The sequence below is a fragment of the Sceloporus occidentalis genome, unplaced genomic scaffold (genome assembly GCF_023333645.1).
Source record: "Sceloporus occidentalis isolate IW3139 unplaced genomic scaffold, rSceOcc1.0.p SCAF_8, whole genome shotgun sequence".
In the NCBI taxonomy this organism is placed as follows: Eukaryota; Metazoa; Chordata; class Lepidosauria; order Squamata; family Phrynosomatidae; genus Sceloporus; species Sceloporus occidentalis.
The window spans coordinates 23,348,377-23,375,049 of record NW_028316988.1 but is presented as its reverse complement, the minus strand read 5'-3'; the positions used below and the strand labels follow the sequence as shown (position 1 = coordinate 23,375,049).

Genomic DNA, 26,673 nt, shown 5'->3' with positions numbered 1-26,673 from the left:
CGCTCCTGGAGCTCAGCGATGGGCGGGGCTCCCGGAGGAGAGGGCCAATGGCAGGAGGGGGCGGGGCCAGCCAGGTGAGACAGGTGAGCAGCCAAGGGCGCCTCTGAGCATGGGCAGAGCTGGCTCCAGCCTGGGATTTGTACTTGGTGCCCCCATCACCACCAGCAAACTACACATCCCAGGATCATGCTCCATAATCCTAAAGTGGGATATGTGTGTGTGTGTGTGTGTGTGTGTGTGTGTATATATATATATATATGTATATATAAAATATCTTAATATATAAGGTTATAATATATTAATATTATATTATATTATATTATTATGCTTTATTTCCATCCCATAGGGTGGAATCGTGGCAGTTAAAGCAGCATGGAAACTGCTTTAATTTTGCAGTGTGGATGCAACTATAATAATAATAATAATAATTATTATTATTATTATTATTATTATTTTCCTATATCCTGCCCCAGTTGCGTTTCTTCTTGTTGGTGTGTTGCTTTTGTAGCCTTTGAATGTTTTTATATTTTTAAGGTTACATTAATCTGATGTTTTTAATTCTTTTAAAATTGAGCTTTTGCTTTTTTTAATATTATTAAAAAGAGCAGCTTTTGTGATCCGCCTTGGGTCAAATTTTAGTTTAACTAAACTAAACAGAAGCAATGCAGTTTGACACCATTTTAAATGCTGCAGCTCTGTTCTATAGGATCCTGGGATTTGTAGTTTTACAAGGCCTTGGCAGCCTTCTTTGTCAGAGTGCAGGTGCCTCACATAACTACAAATTCCAGGATTCGGTAGGATGGAGCCATGGCTGTTTAAATGGTGCCAGCAGGGCCAGGGACCAGGGATGCTGGGTGCTGTAGTCCCAAACATTTGGCAGACCTATGGTTGGCATTAGCTCTAAGTGAGAGCTATAAGGTGCTAATGTATGGACAGAGGACGATGGGCCCATCGCCTCAAGAGCCCTTCTGCACCCGAGGGTGTGGCATGGACTTGGGAACCATCGGCCCCGGAGCCCAACCCTAATAATCTCTCTGGAAGTGTTGGGCCCAACCTCTGCCCTGTTTCCTGCAGTCCACAGTCCCATGCTGGGAGTTGCAGTACACCTATCAGCACTGGCTATGCTGGCTAAGGAAGATGGAATTTGCAATTCAGCCATAAACACGGGATTCCTTGCAGCAAAATGTGGCAATAACTTTTGTGGTTTGAACCAGGGCATCCAAGTTTTGTTTGACTGTAAGTCCCATCAGTTTCCTGGCTGGACATGAGGAATGCTGGGAGTCACAGACCAACAACATCTCAAGGACTTTAGAAATCCTGGTTTGAGTCTCAGCTCACTTAGGCCCAAAACACACTGCGGAAATAATCCAGTTTGAGACCGGTTAAACTACCCTGGTTCAGTGCTAGGAAATTCTGTAAACTGTAGTTTTATGATACATTCAGCCTTCTCTGAAGAGCCACAAGACACTACAATTCCCAGGGTTCCCATAGGATGAAACCTGGGCAGTTAAAGCGGTCTGGATTATTTTTGCAGTGTGGTTTGGACCTGAGAGACTTGATTAAATATCTCTTTCAGGCTCTGTCCGCACTGCAGAATTAATGCAGTTCTACACAGTTCTACACCACTTTAACTGCCATGGCTCCATCCTATGGGAATCCTGGGATTTGTAGTTTGTTGTGGTCCCAGAACCAGACCAGGCTGGATACCTAACTTCAAATCCCAGTATTCTGTAGGATAAGAGCTGTGGCAATTAAAGTTGCATCAAACTGCTTTAATTCTGCAGTGTGGACATACCTCTAGTTGGGGAGACTCCTTTATTCTTGACCTAATTTACCTCAGGAGGTTGTTGTGGGGATAAAATAAGGTGCGAGGGGAATTCTGTAGGCAAACTGGAGCTTAAATCTGCACTGGCCAGGCCATCTTTTAAGGCTGTAAATGCAAACAAATATAATGTAATGTAATATCAATCTGCACTGGCCTACATCTTCCAAGGACGTACATGCAAACAAATATGTATATATGTGTGGATGTAAATGCAAATGCAAAACTTAAAACAAAAGTACAAAAACAAAATAGACGCATTGAGTCTATTTCCACAAACGGAATTTTATTTTACATTGGATAAATCAACCCATAACGCGATTCAGCTGCTTTAGCCGTGCTGTTGAAGACAGAACGACAATTCCCAGGAGACCTTGCGGCGGCCCCTCTATTCCTCCTGCCGGCCAAGCCGCGCACAGCCCCATGGGATCCGTAGTCTCCGCCTCCGGCGGCTGCTTCCCCGTTGCCATGGCGACTCGCGCCTCCGAACACGTGGCGCGGGGAACAAGCCGCCCTCGGGCTCCCGAGGGCCGGGCTGGGGACCAAATCGAGGCCCAGGCTTCGCAGGCTGCCCTAGGCCGCACCTGGGTTATAAAAAGAGGCCTCGCATGGTCCCTCCAAACTTTGCCCGGGGGGAGGGAAGCCATGATGAAGGGGGCAGTGGTTGTTTCAGGGCTGTGGCTGTGGCTCCTTTGCCTCGGGTGCGGAGCGGAGGTTCGCAGAGTCTTTCTGGGCAGCTGGGCAGTGCGCGTCCATGGAGGGCGCCCCGAGGCCCGGCGCCTGGCCCTCAGGCATGGCCTCCTCTACCTGGGCCAGGTGAGGGAGGGTCGCCTTCCTTGCAAACATTGAAAAATAGCCTCTGGGCATGTGCAGAGTGCTTTTCCTGGGGCACAAGGAGGGAAAAGAGAGAGGTTAGCTGCATCCACACTGGAGAATTAACCCGACTTGGCACTGCTTTAACTTGTCGTCTGGCTGAAGGCTATGGAATTCTGGGAATTGGAGTATGTTGTGGGGCCCACAACAAACTCCAACTCCCAGAATTCCATAGCCTTCAGCCAGACAACAAGTTAAAGCGGTGCCAAGCCGGGTTAATTCTCCAGTGTGGACGCAGCCCCCTCATGAAGACTGAGACAGTTGGCTTCTTTGTTGAAAACAGTAGCCTCTGAGCGTGTGCAGAGTGCCTTTTCTGAAGGAAAGGGGAGGACTGCAAAGCTTGTCCTCCTGTTTCTGAACCTTATGCCATGGTTCTGTTTCTTGGGGTCTGAGAGACTAAAGTGGCACTGAGGTAAACAGGCTTGAGGAAAAGTGTGTTCCTGAGCATATGCGTGCTGCCCAGTTGGGTTAATACATGGGCAAGTTCTTTCCTGTTTCTGTAATCCCTCACCTGCAACGGACTCTTTTGTGAGCCTTCAGAGTTAAAGAGAAGGCATTACAGGAGCCATTTTGAACCCCCTCCCCAACTTTCCATTGTGTCACAATTGTTCCCAGTTTGCCGTAAATCCCTCTGTTTAGGGTTACAAGTCTATCATCCTCAATGGATGCAAGATGGCCTCTGCCAGGGAGGTTTTCGCCGTGGGTTTTCTGCACTGGTCTAGATGACCCTAGGGATCCCATACATTTCGGTCCACTTGTGGTCCTCTATAGACCAAGATTGATGCAGCTACTTGGCAGAGCCTTCTGCAGTTATGAGGATGTGTTCCTAAAGTGTAGGATCTCAGTAAACAGAAAAGTGCGTAATGGTGGGGTGGATTTATTTATTTTTTCCTGGTGCGCAGTACAAGGATGGCCGAGCCTCCTTTTGTATACGGCCAACGTGTTGCTTTGCTGGAAAGGAATAAACAAAATTGGTTCTTCTGAAAGATTTATGCCCTCCTGCTCCACCCAGCTGTGGCAATTTCTGGTTATGGAGATCATGCCCATTAAATATACACGCCGCCTGGAATTATCCTAAAAGCAGGCTGACAGCGAGAGCCAGGTCTTAATGGAGCCGTTCAAAAGCTCCTCCTGTGCCAATCTCCTTTCTTTTTGAAAAGGTAGGTTAGGGATTTCAAAGCCGTGAGCTGCCCAAAAGCATGGCAGGAGGAGACCAGGTGTTGTTCACATGGGAGAAGTTGGAGGGCAAATGTGTGTGGAGAAAGGAGATGCCTGGATAACCCCACAGGGTTGTACGTTTTCCTGGCCTGAGACAGGTGAGGGATCTGTTGAAAACCTTTCCTTTCCCGCCCTTCCAGGTGATCGAGGGAGAGCCCTATTTCCACCTGGCACACCGAGGTGTGGCACAAAGGTCTTTGAGTCAGCACCGGGGTTGGCACATCCGCCTGACGAAAGAGCCACAGGTTGGTCCGTTGAATCCTAGATATGGAATATGGGGGAAGAATGATTTAAACATGGTTAAAATTGCTTTAAAACGTTTTAAACACCCAGATTTTTGTAAAACCCCAGTGGTTTGTGGACCACACAGAAGAACCGTGGTAAGGGGAGCAATTGCTAAAGCGTGTGCGTTTTCGCTTTAGATCCCGTGGTTTGAGCAACAGACACTGAAAAGGCGAAAGCGAAGGGTGATGGAGGTCACCATTGTGCCCACCGATCCTTGGTTCCACAAACAGTGGTATATGGTGAGGAAACGTAGCACACAAACATCCATATGCCCACACAGCCCTGGCTTCTGAGGGTCTTTTCCTTTCCCTTTTAGAACAATGATGTGCATCCGGACCTCAACGTCCTCACTGTCTGGAGCCATGGATACACGGGCGCTGGTGTGGTGGTGAGCATTCTTGATGACGGCATCGAGAAAGACCATCCGGACCTCGTGGCCAACTACGTGAGTAGGGCTGTGGAGAAAGACTGCAAAGCCATGGAAGCCCATCAAGTGACCCTGGGCAAGTCACAGTTTTTTTCCATTTGTAGGATCCCACGGCAAGTTATGACTTCAACGACAATGATCCAGACCCTCAACCGCGATACAATGCTTGGGATGAGAACAGGCGAGTTGGGGGAAGGTGGTGGAACAACCAAAAGGCAGCTTTGGGATGACTTACTTTGTTTTAGTAGTGACAGTTTCATCTCAGCTTTCCTCCACAGAGCTTTAAGTATACTCTTAGAGTGGGAAGAGACCACAGAGGCCATCTAGTGAAATGTGCCCATCCAAGCACATACAGAAAACATTTTAAATCACTAATAACAGTGGAACCTCACCTTTGTACCTGACTTTCTCTGTCTCTCTTTTTTACCTCTAGGCATGGGACACGTTGCGCGGGCGAAGTAGCCGCAACTGCCAACAATGACATCTGTGGGGCTGGCATCGCTTATGGAGCCAAAATCGGGGGCAAGTGAGCACTTCCATTTTGTGGGAGGGGGGTTGTTCCATTGTAGAACTAAGGAAAGAGGCTGAGTCTCCATCTTGGGTCCTCTCACTTGGAAAGTATCTGTGGCCAATCTCTGCTGGGGAGATAAACTACCTCCCCTTCAGGTGTTCCTTGAATCCCCCCCCCCCCCAATACTTTTCAGTGTCACCTGTAAGAAACCCCAAAAGAATCTGTACACTACAGAGGGCTCAAGGGCCATGCCTGGGGTTGCCAAATATCCCTTATAATGAGAGTCGAAGAACTCTTCCTTTTATATGAATTGAGGGAGATGACAAAAGTTCTATATGTTGGGGTATTGTCCTTTCACAAAGGCAGAAATGTCTGCTTCATTTACTATATGAATGTGGACAATATGCTCATTTTGCAGAGAAATGCATGGTCAGGTTACCAATGCTTTCATTTGCTATAATAGCAGAGTACCCAAACTTGTTAATGACTACTTCTTGGTCACCAACCCTGCATGTCATGGAGTTCGGGTGTCCCTTATTGTTCGTATTTTGAAAATCTGGCAATACTAACTGTGGGTCCCATTTGGGGAACCTTTCTGTGAAACGAAGTGACATTCCAGCCCCTTTTGATTGCAATTTTGAGCTCTTTGGGGAATTTTTGGGGAGTGCTGGGTTGGACAGAGGAGGAAAACAGTGAGATAGATAGATTGGAAGAATCACCCATCCTGGAGACATCTATAGAAGGAATGCTCCATTTTTGAGCCACAAATATTATTATTAGTAGTAAGTTGTTGCTGTTTACCATTTGCAAAGAACTGGTGGATGTTAGCCTGAAAGAGCAGTTCAAAAATGGGAAAATAAAAATCCTATGCAACTTTAAGATTCAAATTGATAAACAATCAGAACCTGAGTGGTTGAGAAAGGGGGAGCTTGGATGATAGATGTAGCAATCCCTTGCAGGGGTGAGGATGCTGGACGGCACCGTGACGGATATTGTGGAGGCCCAGTCCTTGAGCCTGCGTCCGCAGCACATTGACATCTACAGCGCCAGCTGGGGCCCGGAGGATGATGGGAAAACCGTGGATGGCCCTGGGTTTCTGGCCACAGAAGCCTTCCGCAAGGGGGTGCTCAACGTAAGTTCAGGCCCCATCACCAGGGACCCTTTCGCCATCTCCCCCACAAAACATGTTCTCTGATCCTTTCTCAGAGGAGGTGTTGAACTCATGGCTGGTGGCTTAAACAGGAATACAGTGGCTGCTTAGGCCATCTCACTCAGACTGGCAGTTTTGACTACACATACTGACAGTTTTGGTTGTCTTGTATTTCACTGGTGCATAAGGTTGCCATGTTCCATATAGATTTTTATAACTTTAATCCTGAAGATGTTATGGAGCAGGAGAAGGTACCGTAAAACCATATCACGATGGCCAAAGAGACCTGTCCTCTTTTACCTTCCAGATTCCAACTTTCATCCTTCCAACATGGCTCTTGCCTCCAGTGGAGAGCGGACACGAAGGAGCACCCAACTCTGCCCTTGTGGTTTCTGCTTCTGCATCCCTTTCTTCTTACTCTTCAGCCCTACCCCAAATTGATAGTTCTCATGGTGGTGAATAACCTTTCTTTGGGTTTGTTGGAACCCTGCTTCTTACTGGTGATATATTGGAAGCTGTCCCATGCCCTATGAGACTGTGTTCAGCATCAGTTTCTCATCTGGGCAGTGCCAGCTGGCATCTCCCTTGTCTGCTCCAGGTTTTGGCTAGGTGTGAAGGGGCTCTCTCCAAGGTGCTGAAACTGTTTAGGCATGGAATTCAACATCTTTGGAGGCTAGAATAAAACCAGGAACCTTTGAGATGGGAGACATCAGCCGCCACTCACACTGGCCCTGATGGCCACCCTATTTGGAGGGGGAACCCAGACCCTCCTGTGTAGAAAGCAGAAGGGTATTCGTAGTGAGCGATGGCCGTGATTTTTGACTTTGGGTCCTCCAAATTTCTTTGGACTTTAGTTCTCAGAATCTCTGGCCATTGGCAGAACTGGCTGTACTGCTAGGAGCTGAAGTCCAAAACACCTGAAAGACTAATGTTGGAGACCTCCTGATCCACAATCCTTCTCCCTCTGTGTATAGCACACCATTGGAGGCTAAAATTCCTCCCTGAAGCCAATCCAAGACTTCCTTTCCTTTTCCATTCCTCCATTCTTACTCGCTCTGAGTTCTTTGCCACAATTCCTGCTCTTCTCTGCTAGCAATACACCTTGAACAGTATGAGAATTAGTAGTAGTATGGGAATGAGGGGCGGGAAGAAAAGGGCCAGGCATAGGCCTCCAACATGGTGCATCCAGGGCAAATTCTGATTTTTCCATTTCCTCTTCCTCCTCCCTGTAGGGCCGTGGTGGTCTGGGTTCCCTCTTCATCTGGGCCTCAGGGAATGGAGGCCTTCGCCGTGATAACTGCAACTGTGACGGCTATACCAACAGCATCTACACCTTATCCGTGGGCAGCACCACCGAGAGCGGGCGGGTGCCCTGGTACAACGAGGCCTGTGCCTCCACCCTCACCACCACCTACAGCAGCGGGGCGAAGGGCGAGAAGCAAATAGTGAGACCCGTTTGTCCACTGCTTTTGAAAAACGAGCTTATATTTTTGTGCTAAAACAGTCCGTGGGGCCTGTTTCAAAGATGAATTGTGGCTGTTTGATTCCCAGGAGACGCAATTCACCTTTCTCTTTTGTTTTGACTGGCAAAAGGGTGACCCAGGTAGCTTCAAAGGATTAAAGGCTGTGAAACCCAGCCTTGGGGCTACCCATGGTCCACCCTCGGCCAAAAACATGGGTTTACTGCTGATGTCCAGCCACCTCTTGCCTTGTGGCAGCCCTGAGGGGAGGTGTTCTGGGCGGATTTGGTGGTCCTTGACTTGAGAGGAGCAGGTCTGATCTCCCATTGCTCTTCCAGGTGACCACGGACCTGAGGCACACCTGTACTAGCAGCCACACGGGAACCTCAGCCTCCGCTCCTCTGGCAGCTGGCATGATCGCACTTGCTCTGGAGGCCAAGTAAGACTCTTTCCAGAGTCATGGGGGCCACCGACCACCTCTGGGGGCTGGGAAGAAGGAACATTTGAGGGGGTCAGCATCTGCATTTGGGGCCTGGAGATTAAGCAGAGCCGGCGATCCCTGGGGCTGAAGCAGCAATAATGGTGTCATTTGTCATCAGGAAGGATATGATGATGTCTCTTTTAGAGAGCCTGAAACCATACAATCATGCTCTCTGTGTTCCTTCTCTTAGCCCAGCCCTGACCTGGCGTGACATGCAGCACCTCGTGGTGAGAGCATCCAGGCCGGCCCACCTCCAGGCAGATGACTGGGCCACAAACGGCGTGGGGCGCAAAGGTGAGCTGAGGGTGGGGCCGTACTGCTTTGGAAGTAGCAAAGTCTGCCTTCTCCATGAAACCTTGGAACAGGACATGTCATCAGATAATTCTTGGATAGAATCTGATTTGGTTGATGGTCTAAAACCAGTCACTAGACTAAAACTGATGGTGATGGCAATTTGAACTCAACTCTGGGGACCACTTTCCAATCCATAGAAGGATACTGCTAGCAAAACTACCATTCTTGTGGTTGCATCTGCTTGTGGTTTTTCTGTGTTCTTTCAGTGAGTCACTATTATGGATACGGACTCTTGGATGCTGGGCAGTTGGTAGCTTTGGCGAAAACGTGGAACATGACTCGGCCGCAAAGAAAATGCCCCATCAGGATTGTCCACCAGCTGCTGTAAGAGAGAGAGGAAGATGCACAAATGCAGATCAAATGCACCCATGCTCACACATACGATTGGCCTTAAATTCAGCCCTCCATTTTCACAGCACATGTGTTCATGCTGTGTGTGAGTGTTTAAAAAAAGGTTCCTTCCACAAGCTCTGCTCACTCCTTCTCTCTCCTTCTGGTGGTTTCTCTTAGGAGGATCGGATTCAGGCTGACCATCTCTAAAAACATCACCTCGGCCTGCCTTGGGAGAACTCGCAGGATCCGCTCCCTCGAACACGTCCAGGTCCAACTCTCTCTCCGCTACAGCCGGCGGGGAGACCTCGCCATTTCGCTCATCAGCCCCATGGGGACGCGCTCTGTCTTAGTGGCGGTCAGGTGAAGGCGAGCTCTGTGCAGACGTGTGCGGCTGGGGATAATAACTTCTCCTCTGATTTAAGTCCCATGAGTGGGGAAAAGGCAGAATAAGTGTATTATCATTTCAGGCTGAGTTTCCCTTGTCCAAACTGCTTGGGAGCAGAAGGGTTTGGGAATTTTTCAGGTTTTGTAATATTTGCATATACATAATGAGATAAGTTGGAGATGGGACCCAAGTCTAAATGTGATATTCGTTTGTTTTATGTATATCTTTTTGTGTCTGAAACAGTGTGTGTGCACTAAACCATCAGAGAGCAAAGGTGTCACTGTCAGCCATCCATGTGGACCATTTTGAATTTTGGAATATTTTGGAATAATGAACAAGGGAGACTCGACCTGTATTTATTTATTAATTTGGCATTCAGGTGGTGATGCTCTGGTGCCCAGCTTTGCTTCCCACTAAATGTTGGGCTGCCATTTTGGGCCATCTGAAGTAACATTGCATCTCTCTTAGCTGTGGGATTATGATGTTTTGGGGGCAGGGGAGGTAGGCTGTGCTTGGGGGTGAGTTGTGGCCTTCTAGGGTGTGTATAGAAACTTTGCTTTGGCCTCTCTTGCCTTGTAAACATTATCCTATGGGCCAAACCTCACAGAGCTGTGTGCCTTCGTCTACTAGGCCTTATGACACCAGCAGCCAAGGCTACAGGGACTGGTCCTTCATGTCCACGCATTATTGGGATGAGGATCCACAGGGAATCTGGACCCTCCTGCTGGAGAACAAAGGCGATGCCTATAACACAGGTGAGCCCAAAGCCTGCCATGGCTCTAGCCTATGGAAACTTGTGATTTGTAGTTTGCTGTGGCACTAGAGTTGTCTGGCATAGAGGGCTACAGGTCTCACAAAACTGCTGATCCCAGAATTCCATGGCATTGAACCTTGCCAGTTAAAAAGGTGTCAAACTGCATTAATTCTGCAGCCTAGGAAACAGAATTTAAATATATTAGCAAAACATTTTGGACTCTACCTTCCTTAGTTGAAGAGCAAAGGCAGCTGAAAACATTTGTTTTTTCAGCAACTGAAGAAGGCAAAAGCTGAAATGTTGTGCTGTTTATTGATTCATTAATTCATTTTGGTGTATTTATAAAGGGAAAATGTTACGCTGACATTTACGTTAATAGCAGAAACAGCAGCAAGAGGGGTATCAAAGTACCATAAATAGAAGAGCAGTAAACATACACTGAATAATATTTGTAAATCACTCCAGTAATTACAAACACATACACACTTATGATTAATTGCATCCTTCTGGGATCCAAAACAAAGTGCTGGCTGTTTGTTTTACAATCATATACAGTAGGCATGTGCATATGTATTTATATAATCTTTTCCTGCTTGTCTTCTGCCCTCGCAGGATTCCTTGACAGCGTTGTCTTAAAACTGTATGGGACGGACGAGAACATGATGGCGAGGCAGACCCCCACCTCAGTGGGCAGTGGATGTGTGAGGCGAAACCCAGATGGGAGCTGCCGAGGTGAGTATCTCCAGACTGCACTTCACCTTGCTTTCAACACTGGTAGAAGAAACAGGACAGGCTCAAGTCTATGAAAGCTCCTGCTACTGGCTTCTTTCATTTAGTTAGTCTCAAGGGTGCTGTAACATCCCTTTGCATTTGTTTTAGGAAAGCAACTTTCCTAAAGCCTATGTTCAGGTCTAAAGAATCCTGAGTCCTTTGGAAAGGAGGAATGAAATAATTCCTTTTCAAGTATCCACTTATGAAGTAGTGGTGGGGGCATAGAGATGACCACTTTCTTCTCCCTCTTCTTTTTCCTTCCTAGCCTAATGTTTATCCCCTCAGTCGTGTCCTCCTCCGACTGCTCTCCCCCAACTAAAATAATGATTTTGGGGTGTGGGATGTGGCCCTTCCCCAGAGGAAAGACCTCCAACCCACCTGCTAACCTTCCCCTGTTTTTCCAATCTCTTTCTCTCTTCCTTTTCCCAGAATGCCTCAGCCCGTTGTTTGCCTTCCAGCATCTCTGCCTCTCCTACTGCCCCCCCAGGTACTATGGGCTCTCCCAGCCATCCCTATCTCCAGGAGGCTCCATCCGGGTCTGCGCCCCGTGCTCCGCGTCCTGCTACACCTGCCAGGGAGGAGCGGCCAACGACTGCTCTGCCTGCCCACCCTTCAGCACTTTCGACCAGCCAACCCACACCTGCCTCCGGCACCCAGGATACCCACTCCTGACCCCTGCTGGGAGGTTTGCCCAGGGGCCTGCCCGGCTGCTTGTCCCAGCTGTGGTCGCCCTTTTGATCTTTGGGGGGCTCGCCTACCTGGTGGCCCGCTTGGTGGCCCTCAAGGGCCAGCGGCAGAAGAAACAGGACCAGGCCAAAGGGGTGTCCAAAGCCAGCTTGGGGCTCCTGTGTCTCCACCAAGCCCAGGCTGAGGAGGAGCTCATGGAACCATCCCAGGACCTTTTGCCTTGACCCTGCGTTCAGGTTGGCATCCTGGCAGACTTGAAGCTCAGCCACCTTGTTATTTCCCTCTGAGAGCAATAATAAATCCTTCACCCAAGCCAGCCTCTCCATCTCTCCTCCATTCTCTTCATCTTTTGTTTTTTGAGGGTTGAAAGCCTGGTTGTCTAATAGGAAGGATGCATCTACACTGTAGAAATTACACAGTTTGGCACCTTTTTAACTGCTATGGCTCCATCCTCCAGAATCCTGGGATTTGTAGTTTGGTGAGCCACTAGCCCTCTTTGGCAGAGATGGCTAAGACCTTGTAAAACTGCAGGTCCCAGGATTCTGATGGAATCCATGTATCCTTGAGGTGATCAGAAATTTGGTGGAGGGCAGGTGGAAAGAAGAAAAGAAAAGAGGGTTGCATTTGGTCCTGACAGGAAAAATGGCTGCTTCTGACCTGCCTTGGAGCAGAAGGGCACACTTTGATGTTTGCAAACTTCCCAATTTGGCAAAAGTGATGCTTTTACAAACCTGACACAGTTTTCCCCACTTCCACGATGCATGGAAACTATGCCAGTCTGAAAGGGCTGATTTTGAAGTTTGCCCTTTGTTCTTCCAATTCCAGCTGTGAAAAGTAGAAGCAAGCCACTTTGCACATGCTCAGAAGTACTGTGGCCAATAACTGAGGCTTGACAAATGAGTTTGAGAGCTTAAGTGCTGCCTGTCAATAGGTCCTGGCACTTAAGATTTAACGGAGCCTGATCTGGAATTATTCCATGCACTTGGCATATCCTCAGAGGCACACTTTCCTTCCTTCCTCCCAGTTTATTAGATGCTTCACCTTTGCAACATCACATACTTTCAGGTGGCCCTGAAGAAAGGAAGACCCAAACTGAGCCTTCTTGATGTGCTTGTTAGTTTGAAGATGAACAGAGACCCCCCAAAGCTTGCAAAATTTCAAAGCCATGGAAATTATATCCAGAAATTCTATTATTATTATTATTATTATTATTATTATTATTATTATTATGCCAAGAACTAGTCTGTTTCTTTCTGGACATCCCACTTAAAGCTTTGGGGGAAAGGTGTTGTTTTTTAATTATAATTTTTATTTTGAGGAAAGTTACTTTCCTGGGCGCCTGTGTCCTGGTCATCTCTTGGGGATGGTCAGTCCAAGGGTGGGGACAGGTGTGGAGTAAACGGAAACTGTGTCCGATGAGGGCATGAAAAGGAAGCCCAGGCCCAGCTGGTGGAGACAGAAGAGGTTGTAAGCTGTCAGTGCCAGCGTCGGGAAGAAGGAGAGGCCGAATCCAAAGCCCCGGTAAGTGCTAGATAGGTGTAAGCAGGCCCAGTAGCAGAACCTGTGTTGCAAAGGGGAGAAAGCGACCCATAAGTGATGTTTGGTTTTGGAGACCCTGGATAGCTGGGTGGCTAGATTGTATGGTCTAGCAGTGAAGAGACAGGGATGGAGCCACAACATGGTTGGACGCCCTAGTGGTCTCCACTTAGGCACTGTCTCCATACGACACCCCAAAATGTCAAACCAACTATCACCACCCAAAACCACTTGGGAGTAACTTGGAGTAACCAGCAGTACATGGGCTTAACCAGATTACCAGTGACCAGTTGATTGATTCAACCAGACTAATGACAAAACTTATTCTTTTATTTAATCTCTTATGTCAAGAGATTCTTGCCTGTAAAAGAGCTGTTTGAGAGTGGAACAGACTGATTTGGAGGGTAATGGATTCTCCTTCTTTGGGGGTCTTTAAACGGAAAGTGGATGATAGCAATGTCTTCCACGGGTACTTCTCTACCAAAGGCTCTCAAGGAGAGTGCCAGTCTAAGCTCTCTAGGAAGGGAGTTTCTGAGCCTGGGAGCAGTTTATATAGCAAAATACAGTCCTTCAGACAACCTGGGCCTGAGGCGTATCTGTGCTTAAGTAAATGTAAGTAAATACAACTAAGTAAATAGAGCTATTATCTTTGGCACCAGGCCCTTATTGTTGGATCTTGGTGCTTTGCTGGAATGGGGGAGGGAAAGCAAATTTTTGCCTAAAAGCTTGAAATTTATACCCTGCTTTGGGATCTAAGTGGTTTATAAATCTCTGCAAAGAAATGTTGCAAAGTGAATGTTTTGTTTTGTCTCTTGGCAGCTCACCTTCCCACCAAAAAGAGCCCCGCAAGGATCGGGACCAGGCGGAGGTGCTCCTGGGGCAGGTAAGTTGCTGTCACCACTGTGTTGAGGCTGAAGATGGCAAACTGCTCCACGGAGCCACCGACAAACAGTTGGTGGAGCAGGGCAGGCCTGGAGCGTCCGTCCAGCGGTCCAAGGGGGTCCAGGCACAAGATGGAGAAGGCCTTCAGCATCATGCCTGCAAGAATGGGAAAGAGAAGGTAATGATGGGGGGGGGGGGGGTTTGAGGGTATCCTAGTTAGGGGTCTCCTAGCTTTTTGGTGAGATGCAGCTCTATCTAAACTCTCTATGGAACAGTGGTCATTGGACTGCAATAGTTCTATGGCATTGGCTGTGCTGGCCTGTGTGGCTGCTGGGAGTTGCAGTCCAACAACGGGCCCTTTCAGGCCACAAAATCATAGCACTACGATTCCACTGGGGCTTCCATGGTTGCACTCTGTGGAATCCTGGGATTTATAGTTCAGCGAGAAACAGTTGAGAATTCTAACTTTCCTTCCCCACTAAACTACAAATCCTAGGATTTCATAAGATAGAAATACAGTGACTAATGTGGAAATAGAGCACTGTTTATGCGCACCAATGTCCCCTTCTAAATCTAAATTTCTGAGTGAATAGCAAAATCTATTAAGAAATGAGGAGACCATAAAGGTGGATTCTTTTTTGTCCTGCAAATATGGCATTCTGAAAACAATCAATATCTTGACAGTGTTTGGATTAATCAGTTTTCCTGCAGTGTTTGGCAAATTTCTCTTTCTTGACAGTCTTGCAGCTGCTCCTCCACACATCCTCCCATTAAGACAGGAATGCCTGGCTTGGAGAAATGTGATGAGAACTAGTGTTTCTACCTCTCTCTCTCTCTCTCTCTCTGTTTACAGAAATAACAGCCTAGAATTTTCTTTCCAACTAATGAAATCTGGAAAGGAAAAACAGGATGAAAGCAGGTGCCTGGACGTTTACCGAGGAGGATCGGGATCCCGGTGACCAGGAGGCAGCGCAAGGCAAAGGCCACCCGGCTAGCCAGGTCTGGACATTTGGGGTCCTCCAGTGGAAGAGAGGCCTGGAGACCGTAGAGGACCCACGGAGCAAAGAGGAAGCCCACGAAGGCTGATGCCACGGCTTTCATGTGGTCACCGGAACACCTCCCACCTCTGTGTTGGGGGCCTGGATCTCCTGAGCCATGGCATGAGTTTGGGTCAATGCTCCCTGCCTCTGGGACAACAGGAGAAAGCCAGGGGTCCCTCTCTCTAGTAAGACCCGTTTGGCTTCCCCTGCCCACTGTGGTCGGGAGAGGATTTTGTGGCCCGGTCTGGTCTCCGGCCAGGAAGGAGGTCTCCTGAGGCATCTGGAGGGCCACTGAGTCGCAGCAGCTTTCGTCTCGGAGTGCAGGGGGCCCGTCCTTGGCTTCCAGGGGCCCAGAAGGCTCTGGCAGACTGGGAGGCTGGCACCACTGGCATTTGGGTGAGCCTTCTGCTGCAGGTGGGGTGGGCGTGAGTGGGCCTTCCTCTTCCTCCATCTCCTCTTCCTCCTCAGTTGAGCGCAACTCCTCCACGGAGGATTCAGGGCTGTCGGAGACTGGGGCCAGGGAGATCTGGGTGTCCAAGTCAAGGAAGGGCGAGAAGGAGAGCCGGTTGGGGTCAATGCCGTGGAGCTGGCTCACCAGGTCGGCAAAGGAGTCACGGAGGGAGTCCGGTGTGTTCAGCAGGGGAGAGCCAGCAGGGGTCTTCAGGGATGCCATGATGGGAGAGGGGCAGGAGAGCTGAAAGGGGGCAAAGAAATAGAAGGGGGAGCATTTGAAGAAGGCGAAAGGGTAAGACGCACATGGGGATCTGGTGCCTTTAGGGCTTTACACATCTCCCAAAACCTTTGCACTATAGCTCCCAGAATCCCCTGCTAGGTTAGTTTATTGCAGGGGTGGTGGGGGGATACAACTGAACTACTAGCCCAAGATTTCTGGGATTCTGGGAGATATGGTCCAAAACACTAAATTTTCCCTGCACTAGACACCATATTTCCTGCTTCTGGACTACAATATTTGGACTATCCTTTTTTTTTTGGCAGGGAAGTGACTGCGGCTCCCATCAGCTCCCAGCCAGCACAGCTGGCGGTGAAGGATGATGGGATCTGAAGTCTGGAGGAGGTCACATAAATCCCCACCAATAATTTGGTGGCATCCCAACTCTTTGCTTTTGCCTCTAAAAAGTTGGGATGCTGCTTCTTTTTGGGTTCAGTTCCCAGCAGCAAAAACTTTACTCTAAAATGCTGGCCTTGTATTCGCAGCCCCCAAAAGGAACATTTCCGAGCTTGAAGGACCTGAGCCCTGCCCAAAGATCCCATCACCAGCCCTCTTTCACATCCAGGTCAGTATACCTTACGTTTTGCCAAAACTTCCTTGCAACTTCTTTCCAAGTGGTTTGCAGTTGGAGGGCTATGATGTCCCTCACAGTTAGTTGCAATTTCTCGCTAAGTTATTTGCAATGGTCTGCAACTCATTTATGTTTCTTCAAATTTTTGGAGCCCCTCTCTCCAATTTGGTCACCCCCATTCTGGCCCCTATCCTGCCTCCCCAAATAACCCCTTCGGTCCTGACCCACCTTGCCTTGCTTTACCTCCCTGCAAGCGCTGCCTCTCCAACTGCAACTCAGTCATGAGAAGAAAGAAGCTCACCCCAAAGTTCCCCCCCATAATTGGCATCTCCCCCTCTAGTGTCCCGCCCACCCTCCCGATCAGCCAATCCCGGCTCAAGGAAGCAAGTGGGGAGGGGGCTTCTCACACATTCCAGACCCCCCCCCTCAAGTGAGGAGGGGGCCAGGGATTCATTCAAAAGGAAACCTGGACACAAAGAGTTTTTTTCCCCTTGAGGCATTTAATTTGTAGGAAACTGGCAGAGACCCAGCCTCTATTCTGGGGAGGGGGATTCCTCGGCACATGCAGCCCTCTGGATCCATCAGCCCAGAAGGCTGGCCCCTGGATAATCCCAAACAGAAATAGGAATACTCTGAACATGACAACTATCAAAGGCAATTAGCAATCAGGTAGCCTTCTGTTACCTTTTTAAATCAGTTGTCATGAGCTTGTTAACAGTGTGAGCATAACCAGTTACAGTATATTGTTGCAGTATACATTTGTTGACAAGCTCATGATGACAATTGCTATAAAAGTAGCTGCCTGGTTGCGAATTGCCTTATAGTTACCCTGGATGACCCCAGCTAGAGGAGACCCATGGATTTGAGGGCTGAAAGGGAATGCGAAATGGAGATGCATCCCATTCATTGGATGAAGCAGACTTAATTCAAGTCAACTTCACCAGATGCTGTCCCTCTAGCGGTCCATTTTAGGAAGCAGGCGTAGCTATCTATGTTGTTTTTGCAATGTTGCGCAATGTTTGGCTATGCATCTTTCCCTCAATTTTCCTTTTCCTGTCTTTTTTGTAAAGACTGTACAGAAATGTGTATATTGTGTTATGTGCATGTGTGCATTTTCCACTGTTCGTGTCTTTGCAAAACCATTCTGCCAAATGCACCCATGGATAGGATTGTCTGTGCCATCGTATTGCCAACTTCTGTGTGCGGTTGTGAAAGCTGGACAGGAAGGTGGATTTCAGATATTGCAAAGGTGAAGGGCCACTCATGGAGAAATCCTGGGGAAACAAGATACCCTTCTGGGTTTGGAAAATAAAAGAGCTGTGCTAGGTATCTGGAGGGGCCGAAGGCCACGTACACAGCTTTGTGGGCCACATTTGGCCCACCTCAGTGCGGCCAATGAAAAACAGAAGAGGCAAACCCAGGTTTTGTGTTGTGGAATTAGTTTATTATTGGTTCCAGCAGCCGGGCAAGGGGTCTCTATGTCACCAACCAACAGAATCCAGTGACTCAGGAAAGAAACCAAAAAGTGCAGCCAGGATGGGACCTGCTCGGCATTCCCCTCCAACTACCTCAGGAGGACATGGAGCACCATTGGATTGGTAGGGTTTAAAGTTCAGAACACCACTTTCCTCCTCTTACTGGGTAAGTGGGGACACTGTGGTATGGCTCCCTTCCCTGGGCAATGGTCCACCTAACGCTCATGGTCTCCCATCCTCAGAGATACTACAAAACCAAAAACGCACACCCGTCTCCTCCCGCAAGATGCAAATGTCCTTCTCCTGTCCATACAGTGAACCCAACACCGCACAAAACACCCAACGCAGACCTTCAAACACTATTCCCTCTCCAGCAACACCTGGATCAGTTTTACTCCTTCTTCACTGATCCCAAAAGTCCTTGGCCCGCCACGACATGTCACTCCGGTTCCCCGGTTCCCCATCTTGCCTTAAGCTTCATCCTTGCCGTTGTCCATGGTCAACATGGAGACTCAGCTGTAACGGAGGGCATCACTGTCTCCCAGGTCCAAGCTTTGCTCTTCCTCCCAGATTTGCCACTCAGGGTCCCTTGCAAGTACTTCCATTTCAGGGGAGAGGGGCAGCGGGGAGGCAAATAAAAAAGCAAACCCAAACTGATATGCTGATGGCCCAGCAGCAATTCTTGGGTACTGCCTTGAGGTGCCTTTTGCCAGCCACGACGCCGGGTTCAGGACCAGCTGCCGAAAGCAAGGCCAGGGCGAGTTCGGGTCTAAGTGACCTGTCCCCTCCCGCCCCCGCTCCTGTTGAAACCTCGAGGCTCTAAGTACGGCGCTGATGATTATATTACGGAAAGAAGCGGCAGTCACTGTTTTGTCGTTTCTGGTGTTATTGTTATTATTAATATTAATATTATTGTTATCGTTATTCCTGCAGGCGGCAGAGGTTCGGCTAGAAGGCTACAGTTACTGCCTGTTCCCAGGCCTACAAGAAGCAAAGGGCCACGGGAGGAAAAGGGGGGCAGGAGCAATTCGGAGTGGGTGGCAAAGCGGACAGTAGGTCTGGCTCAGGTTATCTGGTTTTGGCATGTCCGTTGGCGGGGAGGGTCCTGCCGTTCAGCTGCAGGGGCATCTCTTTGCAGACGCAGTTCCCATTGCTGCTGGACTCGGAATGGACGCTGCCGTTGCTCTTGACTTCCTTCTCCCGCTGCGCTGTCTCGTCCTCACCTTTCTCGCTGTCCTCCGTGTCACTCCTCAGGTCCTTCTCCATCTGCCAGAAGAGAGACACAGACAGGTAAATAATTCAAGATAATCTCAGCTAAGCGGGGGACCAAGCTCTGCAGAGCTGTCATTTTCATGTGCACAAATGAAACATGTGAAGATGTACATCTTTACATGAGCTGGATTGTGTTTGCTGTTTTTATGCCATTTGTGAGCATTTAGGTCAAAGCTATCCAATGGACCACATCCAGCATCCTTTTAGTAATGTATGCAAGCATAAATCCCCCTAAGTGAGCCAGGAGCAGTGGGTTGAGAGTTGGACTAGGACTCCGGGTGACCAGGAAAATGTAATTTTCAGCAAGTCACACTCTCTCATCCTAACAGGAGGGCAATGGCAAACCTCTTGTGAGTATATTTTGAGAGCCAACATAGTGCAGGGTTTTCAATACTGGACAAGGAACCCAAGAGACTAGAAGAAACACAACAACACAACACATATGGCCTAAATACCCTAAACAGGCACCAGATCCTATCTGATCTTGGAAGCTAAGCAGGGTCAGCCCTGTTTAGTCCTTGGATGGGACACTACCTGGAATCCCAGGTGCTATAAAACTGCCTCTGAGGATTCCTTGCCTAAGAAAACTCTATGAAATCTGCTGGATGGCCCTAGGTTAACTTGAAGGCACACACAGCTGCACATGCTTTGGAGTCCCATCTTCCAAACTGTGCCCCATCTGTCCCATCCCCAAATTACGGCTGCAACCATGCGCTGCGTTCCCCTTCTCCTCGTACCGTGCCGCATTTCATGAACTTGTAAACCATATGGACGATTAGGCAGGACCAGAAGATGTGGAGCAGCTGGAGGGTCATCAGAAGCGCGTTCATGAAATAGTAACCGAAAAAAGGCTGGAAAATCTCCATGGAGTAGTAATACGTGTTGTAGATAACCCTGCAGGGAAGTGGGTAAAGATTAAGACAAAAGACTGGTTTTGGTTCAAGTTTTGGAAGAAAGTCAAAGTCAAAAGACATTAAGCAGTCTATCAATAACCATCAATTGGCTTTTGCTTCAAAAGGTTCATTTAAAATTATTAACAGCAACAGTTACCATAACTTCATACATTGTTGTTGCTAAGTGCCTTCAAATTGATTCTGACTTATGGCAACCCTGAGGCTGGGGTTTTATCCGGGAAGAAACATCACAGGGTTTTCTTGGCAAAATTTGTTCAGAGAGGCTTTGCTTTTGCCTTCCTCTGAGGCTGAGCGAGTGTGACTTCTTGCCCAAGGTCTCCCAGTGGGTTTCCATTGGTGAGACGGGATTCGAACCCTGGTCATTGGAACCCGGTCTTAGTCCAATGCTTAAACCAGTAGCCATGCTGACCCTTAAAATGTATTCTGAGGAGATTTGCATTGCTTTCCCTAAAACTGAAAGAGTGGGATCAGGGGAAACAAAAGGACGATGAAACATCCTTTAGGGCTTTTGAAGGTATTTCCACTAGTTCCCATGGGGAAAGTCCCTTTCTTTCCAGAGCAGAACATGGGAGAAAAAATCAATTCTCTTTCCTGCAATATTTCTGAAAATTTTACATGCTGAATTTTTTTCCACAGACCACCTTGGCTCTGGAGATCCTCTGTGCAGAAAACTGGCCTCACGACCCATTGAGGAATTTCAGAACCCATTTGGATCAAGTTACTCCTAAACCCTGGGACCTTGACTTACTTGTAGGGGAAGATCACCAGGCGGGTCAAGAGAAAGAGGGCTGAGAACGTGAGGAAAAGAGCGTCACAAGTCCGCCGCCATTTCAGGTAGTTGAATATTTTTGTGGGCTGCGGAGGGAAAAAAATGATCAGAGTGAGGTCCCTACTTGGCAATCTGTCAGCTTGCGTTTCCATTGCAAAACATCCTGGTTAAAACAGTGGAGAATAATGGCCCTATGTAGTCTGTTGGGCATCTTAGCTCAGCAGTTCATAGACACATAGATGGTGGATAGTGGGATGGGGAAGAAACACATTTTAGCACCTCAGTCTTTCCTTTAAGAGACACGGAGAGGGATTGCACCCTTTCTGGCTTTCCTCCTGATCTATCTGGCCTCCTCTGTGCCTCCCTTACAAGAGCAGCATGAAGCCTCCCCTCCGTGCCGCTTACCTCCAGGATACAGTCTGGAGCGTCGTGGATGATCATGACCAAGGTGCCAATCCGGATGTAGTTGGCGCAGTAGGAGAAGCTGATGAGGAAGATGGTGGCAGCGTGGTGGACGATTTGCTCATGGAAGTCCTGAAAGGGTGAAAGAGGAGGAGGAGGAAAAAGTGGTGGGGCAGGAGCAGTGGGATGGAGTGGTTCCTCTCTTCTGGTTGTAGTCCGAACTTTAAAGCCCCTTTGCCTCTTTTTGTGGGGAAGGAGTGTCAGATCATGTTCATCCCCCAAACTGCCTGAACAAGCATTTTATCTCAGGGAGAACAGGACAAGGAGAAAGTGTTTCATAATTCAAACCAGGGGACTTTGAAAAGGACTCTTAAGTTCCCAAGTCAGGCAGCCCTGGTTAATAAGCCTCTGGATGCCTGCCTTCTCTGGCTCGGATTAAAATCCATTCCATTATCAAACAGTTCTTCCTGTAATCTCCTGTCATGGAATGCGAATGATTCAGTCCATTTCCTAATATCCAAAGGAGCAGAAACCAAGCTTGCTCCATCCCACGAGGATGTGTAAGTCTAGAAATGTGAAGTCGAAGGCTTTCATAGCTGGCATCCATAGTTTTTTGTGGGTTTTTCGGGCTATGTGGCCATGTTCTGGAAGAGTCTTCTAAAACATGGCCACATAGCCAGAAAAACCCACAAAAAACTAAGTCTTAGAAATGTTAGTCAAAAAATTGACCAAAAAAACCTGAGTTGACTTATCCACAGGTCAGTGTGAATACTGTACTTTGACTCTTACCGAAAAAAGGGAAGCATCCCGGTGAAAGGTAAGAGCACAATCCTGGAATCACTGACTCCCTCTCTGTTCTCCCATCCATCCTGCCTTTAATATAAACACAAACACTTATGCCTGCTGAAGTTTTGTAAATACTTTGGCATTGTTTTCCTTTGCTTTTCAGCCGGAAACTTTGCTTTGTTACATGCCCCAGTTTTACCCTTGACTTATCCAAGGTCCATTTCAAAATCCATAATTTTGGCCCCAAAACCTGCCCTTGATTTATATATGAAGTCGACTTATATTCAAGTATATGTGATGATGATGATGATAATGATAACAGTAATAGTGTTCCTCACTGATGGATGCTTAACAACAACAACAACAACAACAACAACAACAACAATGGGATTCTTTAGAAGGCAGTGTACTTTAGCCAGGAGCATCCGTCAGCGAGGAACATGGCATCTCTGCCAGGAAGCATAAGTTACTGGAAGGTGCAGGTTGCCTATTTATGCCCTTGGAGTTGGACATTGGGTGACTCTTGGCCCAGAAGTTGGGGGCTCCCTTCCTTCCTTCCTTCCTTCCTTCCTTCCTTCCTTCCCTCCTTCGATGCCCGCACTCACCTTCCGCTTGATGTCGAAGGGCAGAGTGACCACCAAGGAGCAGTAGAAGGAGAGCTGGAGCATGTAGTAACCGAAGATGGAAGGCAGGAGGGGCTGGAATCCAGAAATGGGAAGAATCCTGTTGGTCTCTGAGGTTTTCTTGCTTATTTATTTATAGGTTTAATCTCTTAACACATTTATATTCCCTATCCATGTGATCATCTCAGGAAAGCGTACAGTAAAATCAGTTTAAGACAATAAATAGCAATAAGAATAATTTCAGAAAGACTGAAAGCCTATAAAATCATTTCTCACTTATAGAATCATGGAATCCTAGAGCTGGAAGGGACCCCAAGGGCCACCCAACCCCTTTTGCCAGTCTAGAAGGCAAAGTCAAAGCATTCCTGAAAGGTGGCCATCCAGGCAATTTAAAAGCAGTTTAATGTGGACTAAAGCACCTGTATAAACTTGATAAAATCAATTTAGGGCTCCAAAAGCTTTGATTTTACAAGCCATGTTTTGAATGCTATTTCCAGAAACATGGGATACTTCTTTTTGTGCAGAAACACCAGCAGCAGCAGCAGCAGCACCACCTTTCCAGTAGTAGGTTTTTGTGTGTGCAAAAAGCACAATGTTGTATTTCTGGAAAGAATGGTGTGTATGTGTGTGAAATGTAGGGTCTCAAGGGGGACACTTTCCAGGAACAACTCTTTCCTGTGTATATTGTTGATAATCTGGTCCTATTTGACTTCCCGTTTTTCCTGAGAGGCCTCACCTGTTGTGGATAGCCAACCCAGCACTCACGATGGTCCCAAAACCAGGGTTTCTGCAAGAAGAAACGAGGCCAAAATAATAACTGAACACCTTTCTGCTTCTCCAACCACCGTGATGGGAATACAAAGGTGAGCCCTATTTATTTCTGTGTATTTTCCATTGCTATATCCTAGATATCTGGGGGCAGGGAGCATATCCTCTGGTTGGGCAGCAACAATCCCAGTTAGTCCTCTGTCATCCCACTTTTCCCAGCTGCTTTTAAAAGGGCCTGCTTTCTCTCTCCTTCTCTCACTTTCCCACTTTATCTTCAGCCTATTTCCATTGCTGCCAACTGAATTCAAAGTGCAAAAGTCATTTGCTTTCAGTTAAGTCAGCAAGACACAGAGGCGAGGAAAATGCAAATCTTGCACTCCTCAGTTGGTTTGGACTGGCTTCTCTGGTCTTTCTAATTAGTAACTTTTGCTGTCTTTTCTGCACTCTGAACTTGCTTGGCCACACTCAGCCTGATTTTGAAATCTATGAAAGAGGGCATTGTGGTGAGGTCTTGGGGCATTGGAGAGCCAGTGTGACATTGTGGTTTAAGGGGTTGGAGTACAAATCTGGAGACTAGGGTTTGTATCCCCATTCGGCTGTGGAAACCCACTGGATGACCTGGGGTAAGCCACACACTCCCAGCCTCAGAAAACAGTGTGACAGGTTTGCCTTAGGATTGTCATGAGTCAGAAACAACTCAAAGGCACACAACAACAACAGCATTAAGCTAATGTGTCACCTTCTACCTGTAAGGCACAACATTAGGGCAGTCATTTCCCCCAAAGCCTTTGACCTCTGCTAAACGCCTCATCCCTTTTGCTCCCCAAAATCTTCTGAATTCAAAAAAATGGAAACGCTCAGATATGCAGCAATGAGGAGAAGATCAAGAAGGAGATAATATCAAATATATATATGTCTATAGATACATGTGTCAATATATATGTAATATAAATATATATATATATATATTTACTCACATTGTAGAGGATCGCCACTCCTGTGCAAAAGGAAGTGACGTAATAAGTGAACCTCCAGCTGAAAAGCAAGGGGAAGAAAAACATATCTACATATTTATTTATGTAATTACAGTAAAGTTCTAGAGTAAATGATCCTCAGAGAAACCTATGTCCAGCACTGAGCAAAGGCACAGTTGGTGGCTCCAGGTTTTGGATGGAATTGAAAAGGTCCAGGATGTGCCAAAGTCGGGCCATTTGAGTGAATATGCAAAATCTGTCTTTAAAGTTTGGACTCCAACTCAGAGCAGATTCACCTCCACCTTCTTGATCTGTGCTGTCCAGACGTTGGCACAACTGAGGTCTGACCAAAGCAGAAGAGAGTGGCGCTACTACTTTCAGATGTTGAAACTTTTCCCCAAGTTTGGATCAGGAGGTGAGAAAGCTGCCTTGCAAATCTGGGCCTGATTCTGGATCACTTCTTCTAATTCAAGTTGATGCACGGAATTGATGGGATTTACACTGCTGTTGACTCTCTTTGGGTCTCCTTGTGGGCCGATGACCAAAATAATCTAGTCCCAGAGCCCTCTGTTCTCCCCACTTGACCGCCTTCCTTCTTTGGGATGTGCAAACCCACTTCCATAGGTGACAGTCTCTCTCTCTCTCTCTCTCACACACACACACACACACACACACACACACACACACACACTCCCTGCCTCGGTTTACCTGGCTTCGCAGAACTTCTTGGTCAAGCTGGGCCGGTCCCAGTTGTGCCGATAGCGGAACCAGCGCTCCACTTGCCTGGGCTGCAGGTCGCACTGTTTGGCTAGCCTTTCGGTCTCTGCCTGGAAAGACAGCGAGAGCGAGATCATAGGATTTGGGTGAGAAAGACGCTCTTCAGGGGGGCAAGATGAGGGCACTGCCCCCCTCAAATGAGAATTTGCCCCTCCAAACTCTCCCTGAATTCCTAGCATTTCAGTGAGTAAGACACTGAAAACCCATCACAACTAGACATCTCCTCTTTGCTGTGTTTGCTTTCCATGGGCCATTTGGTCTCTCTTTTTGCTTTGCATGCCTAAACTGAAATGCTTAAGTTTGGAGCATTACATGACAGTAAAGTGTAGTTCTGCTGTTTTTACCCCTTATACAAAAGGAAGCATCTGTATAAGAGGATCTGAAGAAAGAAACCAGCAGCCCTTCTGATAAAGCTACCCAGGGTCCAGGAAGGATGTGGTTAATCAGTTACAATATGCATTTATTACAGCCATTGCACAGCACTTCGTTGCAGCCAAAGGGCCAAGAAGCTGTCATTGGAACAATTAACCTACAGGACCATGGCAAGCTTTTCATTGCCGAACCTCACTAATAAGTAACCCTTAGGCTCAATTAAGTCTAATAAACAAATGCATGCCTATAAAGATACCTGTCTGCATGTCTGTGTATAATTGTGTGTGTGTCTATATATATATATATCTCAGTTGAAAACTAGGAAACGAGTGGCCAAGCAACATCAGATTGTGATCAAGATGGTTAAAGTTGTTAATAAGCAAGAGCAGACAAGCCAGGAAAGGCTGCAGCAGTTTGCTTTTGCCAGAAGCTCCTGGGAAGGGCAAGATTCTGCCCTTTCTTCCTCTCCTCTTGAGTTAACTCTTTGTATTTTTTGTACTTTGAACTCAGTTTGCAGCCACTGAAGTCAGCTGAGGACAAAGGAGGAAACTGGGACACTTTAAAAGCAATGGGAAAATGGGATGGCAGAGGATTAAGCAGGTCTTTGCCTGCCAAACTGGACACTCAGATGATACTGAATTGTCATTCCCAGCAGTATACATGCATACACACACAAATTCAATATCTAGATGAAATATTAACTGATCGATCAATTGATCGATCGATAGTAATATTAAATCTTTCCCAGTGGGATGCACATCATCAAGTCAGTCACAAGCTGAAATATCCAATACAGTTTCCCCCCCCCCCATATTTTATTTGTAACATTCATAATATACAAATACTTATTGAAAAAGTTAATAGTTATATTTACACGATAGTGATTTGATAACTGACTTAATCTTACGAAGTGTTGTTCTCCGTTCTCCGTTCTTACTTTCCTTCCTTTTGACTCTTAACTTTATAGTCTATTATTTTAAATCTTGAGTATTATTTAAAGTCAACCTGACAACAGTAATTTTTAGTTTTTATCACAGATATTTTGGTGTTGATCTGCAAGTTAGATGTTGCAGACTTTCCAAGTGGGAAAGAAGAAAAGAAAGGGGGAAAAGTATAATATTCAAAAGATCAATTTATAGACGCTAAATACAACTCATCCTGAGTTTACAGTTAATTTAAATATGTCTATTCCCCATATCGTAACAAAACACTATATTAGCAGTCCCTGGTAGTTCTCCTTCTAGTAAATTATCACTGGACCCCATGTTTTT

General features: G+C 47.2%; 3 protein-coding genes across 8 annotated transcripts in view; 1 reads left to right on the top strand and 2 right to left on the bottom strand.

Annotated features, from left to right (window-relative positions):
* The first annotated feature begins 32 nt into the window (after positions 1 to 32).
* On the top strand, positions 33 to 11,823 carry LOC149308241 (proprotein convertase subtilisin/kexin type 4-like). Of its 3 annotated transcripts, none has more exons than XM_089535380.1 (15): positions 33 to 74; positions 4,054 to 4,158; positions 4,336 to 4,437; positions 4,515 to 4,643; positions 4,730 to 4,806; positions 5,059 to 5,147; positions 6,096 to 6,268; positions 7,519 to 7,731; positions 8,085 to 8,185; positions 8,418 to 8,521; positions 8,788 to 8,905; positions 9,092 to 9,274; positions 9,930 to 10,054; positions 10,666 to 10,785; positions 11,254 to 11,823. In XM_089535380.1, exons 1-15 carry the CDS (start codon positions 48 to 50, stop codon positions 11,733 to 11,735), a joined length of 2,148 nt encoding a protein of 715 aa, XP_089391506.1. In that variant the 5' UTR covers positions 33 to 47; the 3' UTR covers positions 11,736 to 11,823. The 3 variants fall into 3 exon arrangements, with proteins under 3 accessions (XP_089391506.1, XP_089391507.1, XP_089391505.1); XM_089535381.1 differs by lacking the exon at positions 33 to 74 and adding an exon at positions 139 to 204; XM_089535379.1 differs by lacking the exon at positions 33 to 74 and adding an exon at positions 2,283 to 2,638.
* Positions 11,824 to 12,861: 1,038 nt separating this feature from the next.
* On the bottom strand, positions 12,862 to 15,642 carry LOC149308240 (uncharacterized). Its single transcript, XM_089536853.1, has 3 exons — positions 14,865 to 15,642; positions 13,872 to 14,085; positions 12,862 to 13,072 (listed from the first exon to the last, which is right to left on the bottom strand). The coding sequence occupies exons 1-3, from the start codon at positions 15,640 to 15,642 to the stop codon at positions 12,862 to 12,864; spliced, it is 1,203 nt and encodes a 400-aa protein (XP_089392979.1).
* Positions 15,643 to 17,692: 2,050 nt separating this feature from the next.
* Positions 17,693 to 26,673, bottom strand: part of CERS4 (ceramide synthase 4) — a 28,791-nt gene continuing 19,810 nt past the window's right edge. For 3 of the 4 annotated variants that reach the window (XM_089535374.1, XM_089535373.1, XM_089535375.1), the window contains exons 4-11: positions 24,962 to 25,080; positions 24,257 to 24,314; positions 23,248 to 23,298; positions 22,494 to 22,586; positions 21,106 to 21,234; positions 20,680 to 20,786; positions 19,755 to 19,911; positions 17,693 to 19,011 (exon numbers count right to left, since the gene is read on the bottom strand). In XM_089535374.1, coding sequence (XP_089391500.1) covers positions 18,814 to 19,011; positions 19,755 to 19,911; positions 20,680 to 20,786; positions 21,106 to 21,234; positions 22,494 to 22,586; positions 23,248 to 23,298; positions 24,257 to 24,314; positions 24,962 to 25,080 — 912 coding nt within the window. In that variant the 3' untranslated portion in view covers positions 17,693 to 18,813. The remainder of the gene's footprint in view (positions 19,012 to 19,754; positions 19,912 to 20,679; positions 20,787 to 21,105; positions 21,235 to 22,493; positions 22,587 to 23,247; positions 23,299 to 24,256; positions 24,315 to 24,961; positions 25,081 to 26,673) is intronic. The other variant, XM_089535378.1, reaches the window with a different exon arrangement.

What these genes read in the sequence shown, in the direction of transcription:
- LOC149308240 (XM_089536853.1), bottom strand. Translation starts at nt 15,642, where the DNA reads ATGGCATCCCTGAAGACCCCTGCTGGCTCTCCCCTGCTGAACACACCG. An exon ending in CGGGATCCCGATCCTCCTCG is followed by an intron (nt 14,086 to 14,864) that starts GTAAACGTCCAG and finishes CCATTCTTGCAG; the next exon opens with GCATGATGCTGAAGGCCTTC. An exon ending in GGGCTCTTTTTGGTGGGAAG is followed by an intron (nt 13,073 to 13,871) that starts GTGAGCTGCCAA and finishes TTTGCAACACAG; the next exon opens with GTTCTGCTACTGGGCCTGCT.
- LOC149308241 (XM_089535379.1), top strand. Translation starts at nt 2,291, where the DNA reads ATGGCGACTCGCGCCTCCGAACACGTGGCGCGGGGAACAAGCCGCCCT. An exon ending in TCTGTCTTAGTGGCGGTCAG is followed by an intron (nt 9,275 to 9,929) that starts GTGAAGGCGAGC and finishes TTCGTCTACTAG; the next exon opens with GCCTTATGACACCAGCAGCC. An exon ending in CCCAGATGGGAGCTGCCGAG is followed by an intron (nt 10,786 to 11,253) that starts GTGAGTATCTCC and finishes TCCTTTTCCCAG; the next exon opens with AATGCCTCAGCCCGTTGTTT.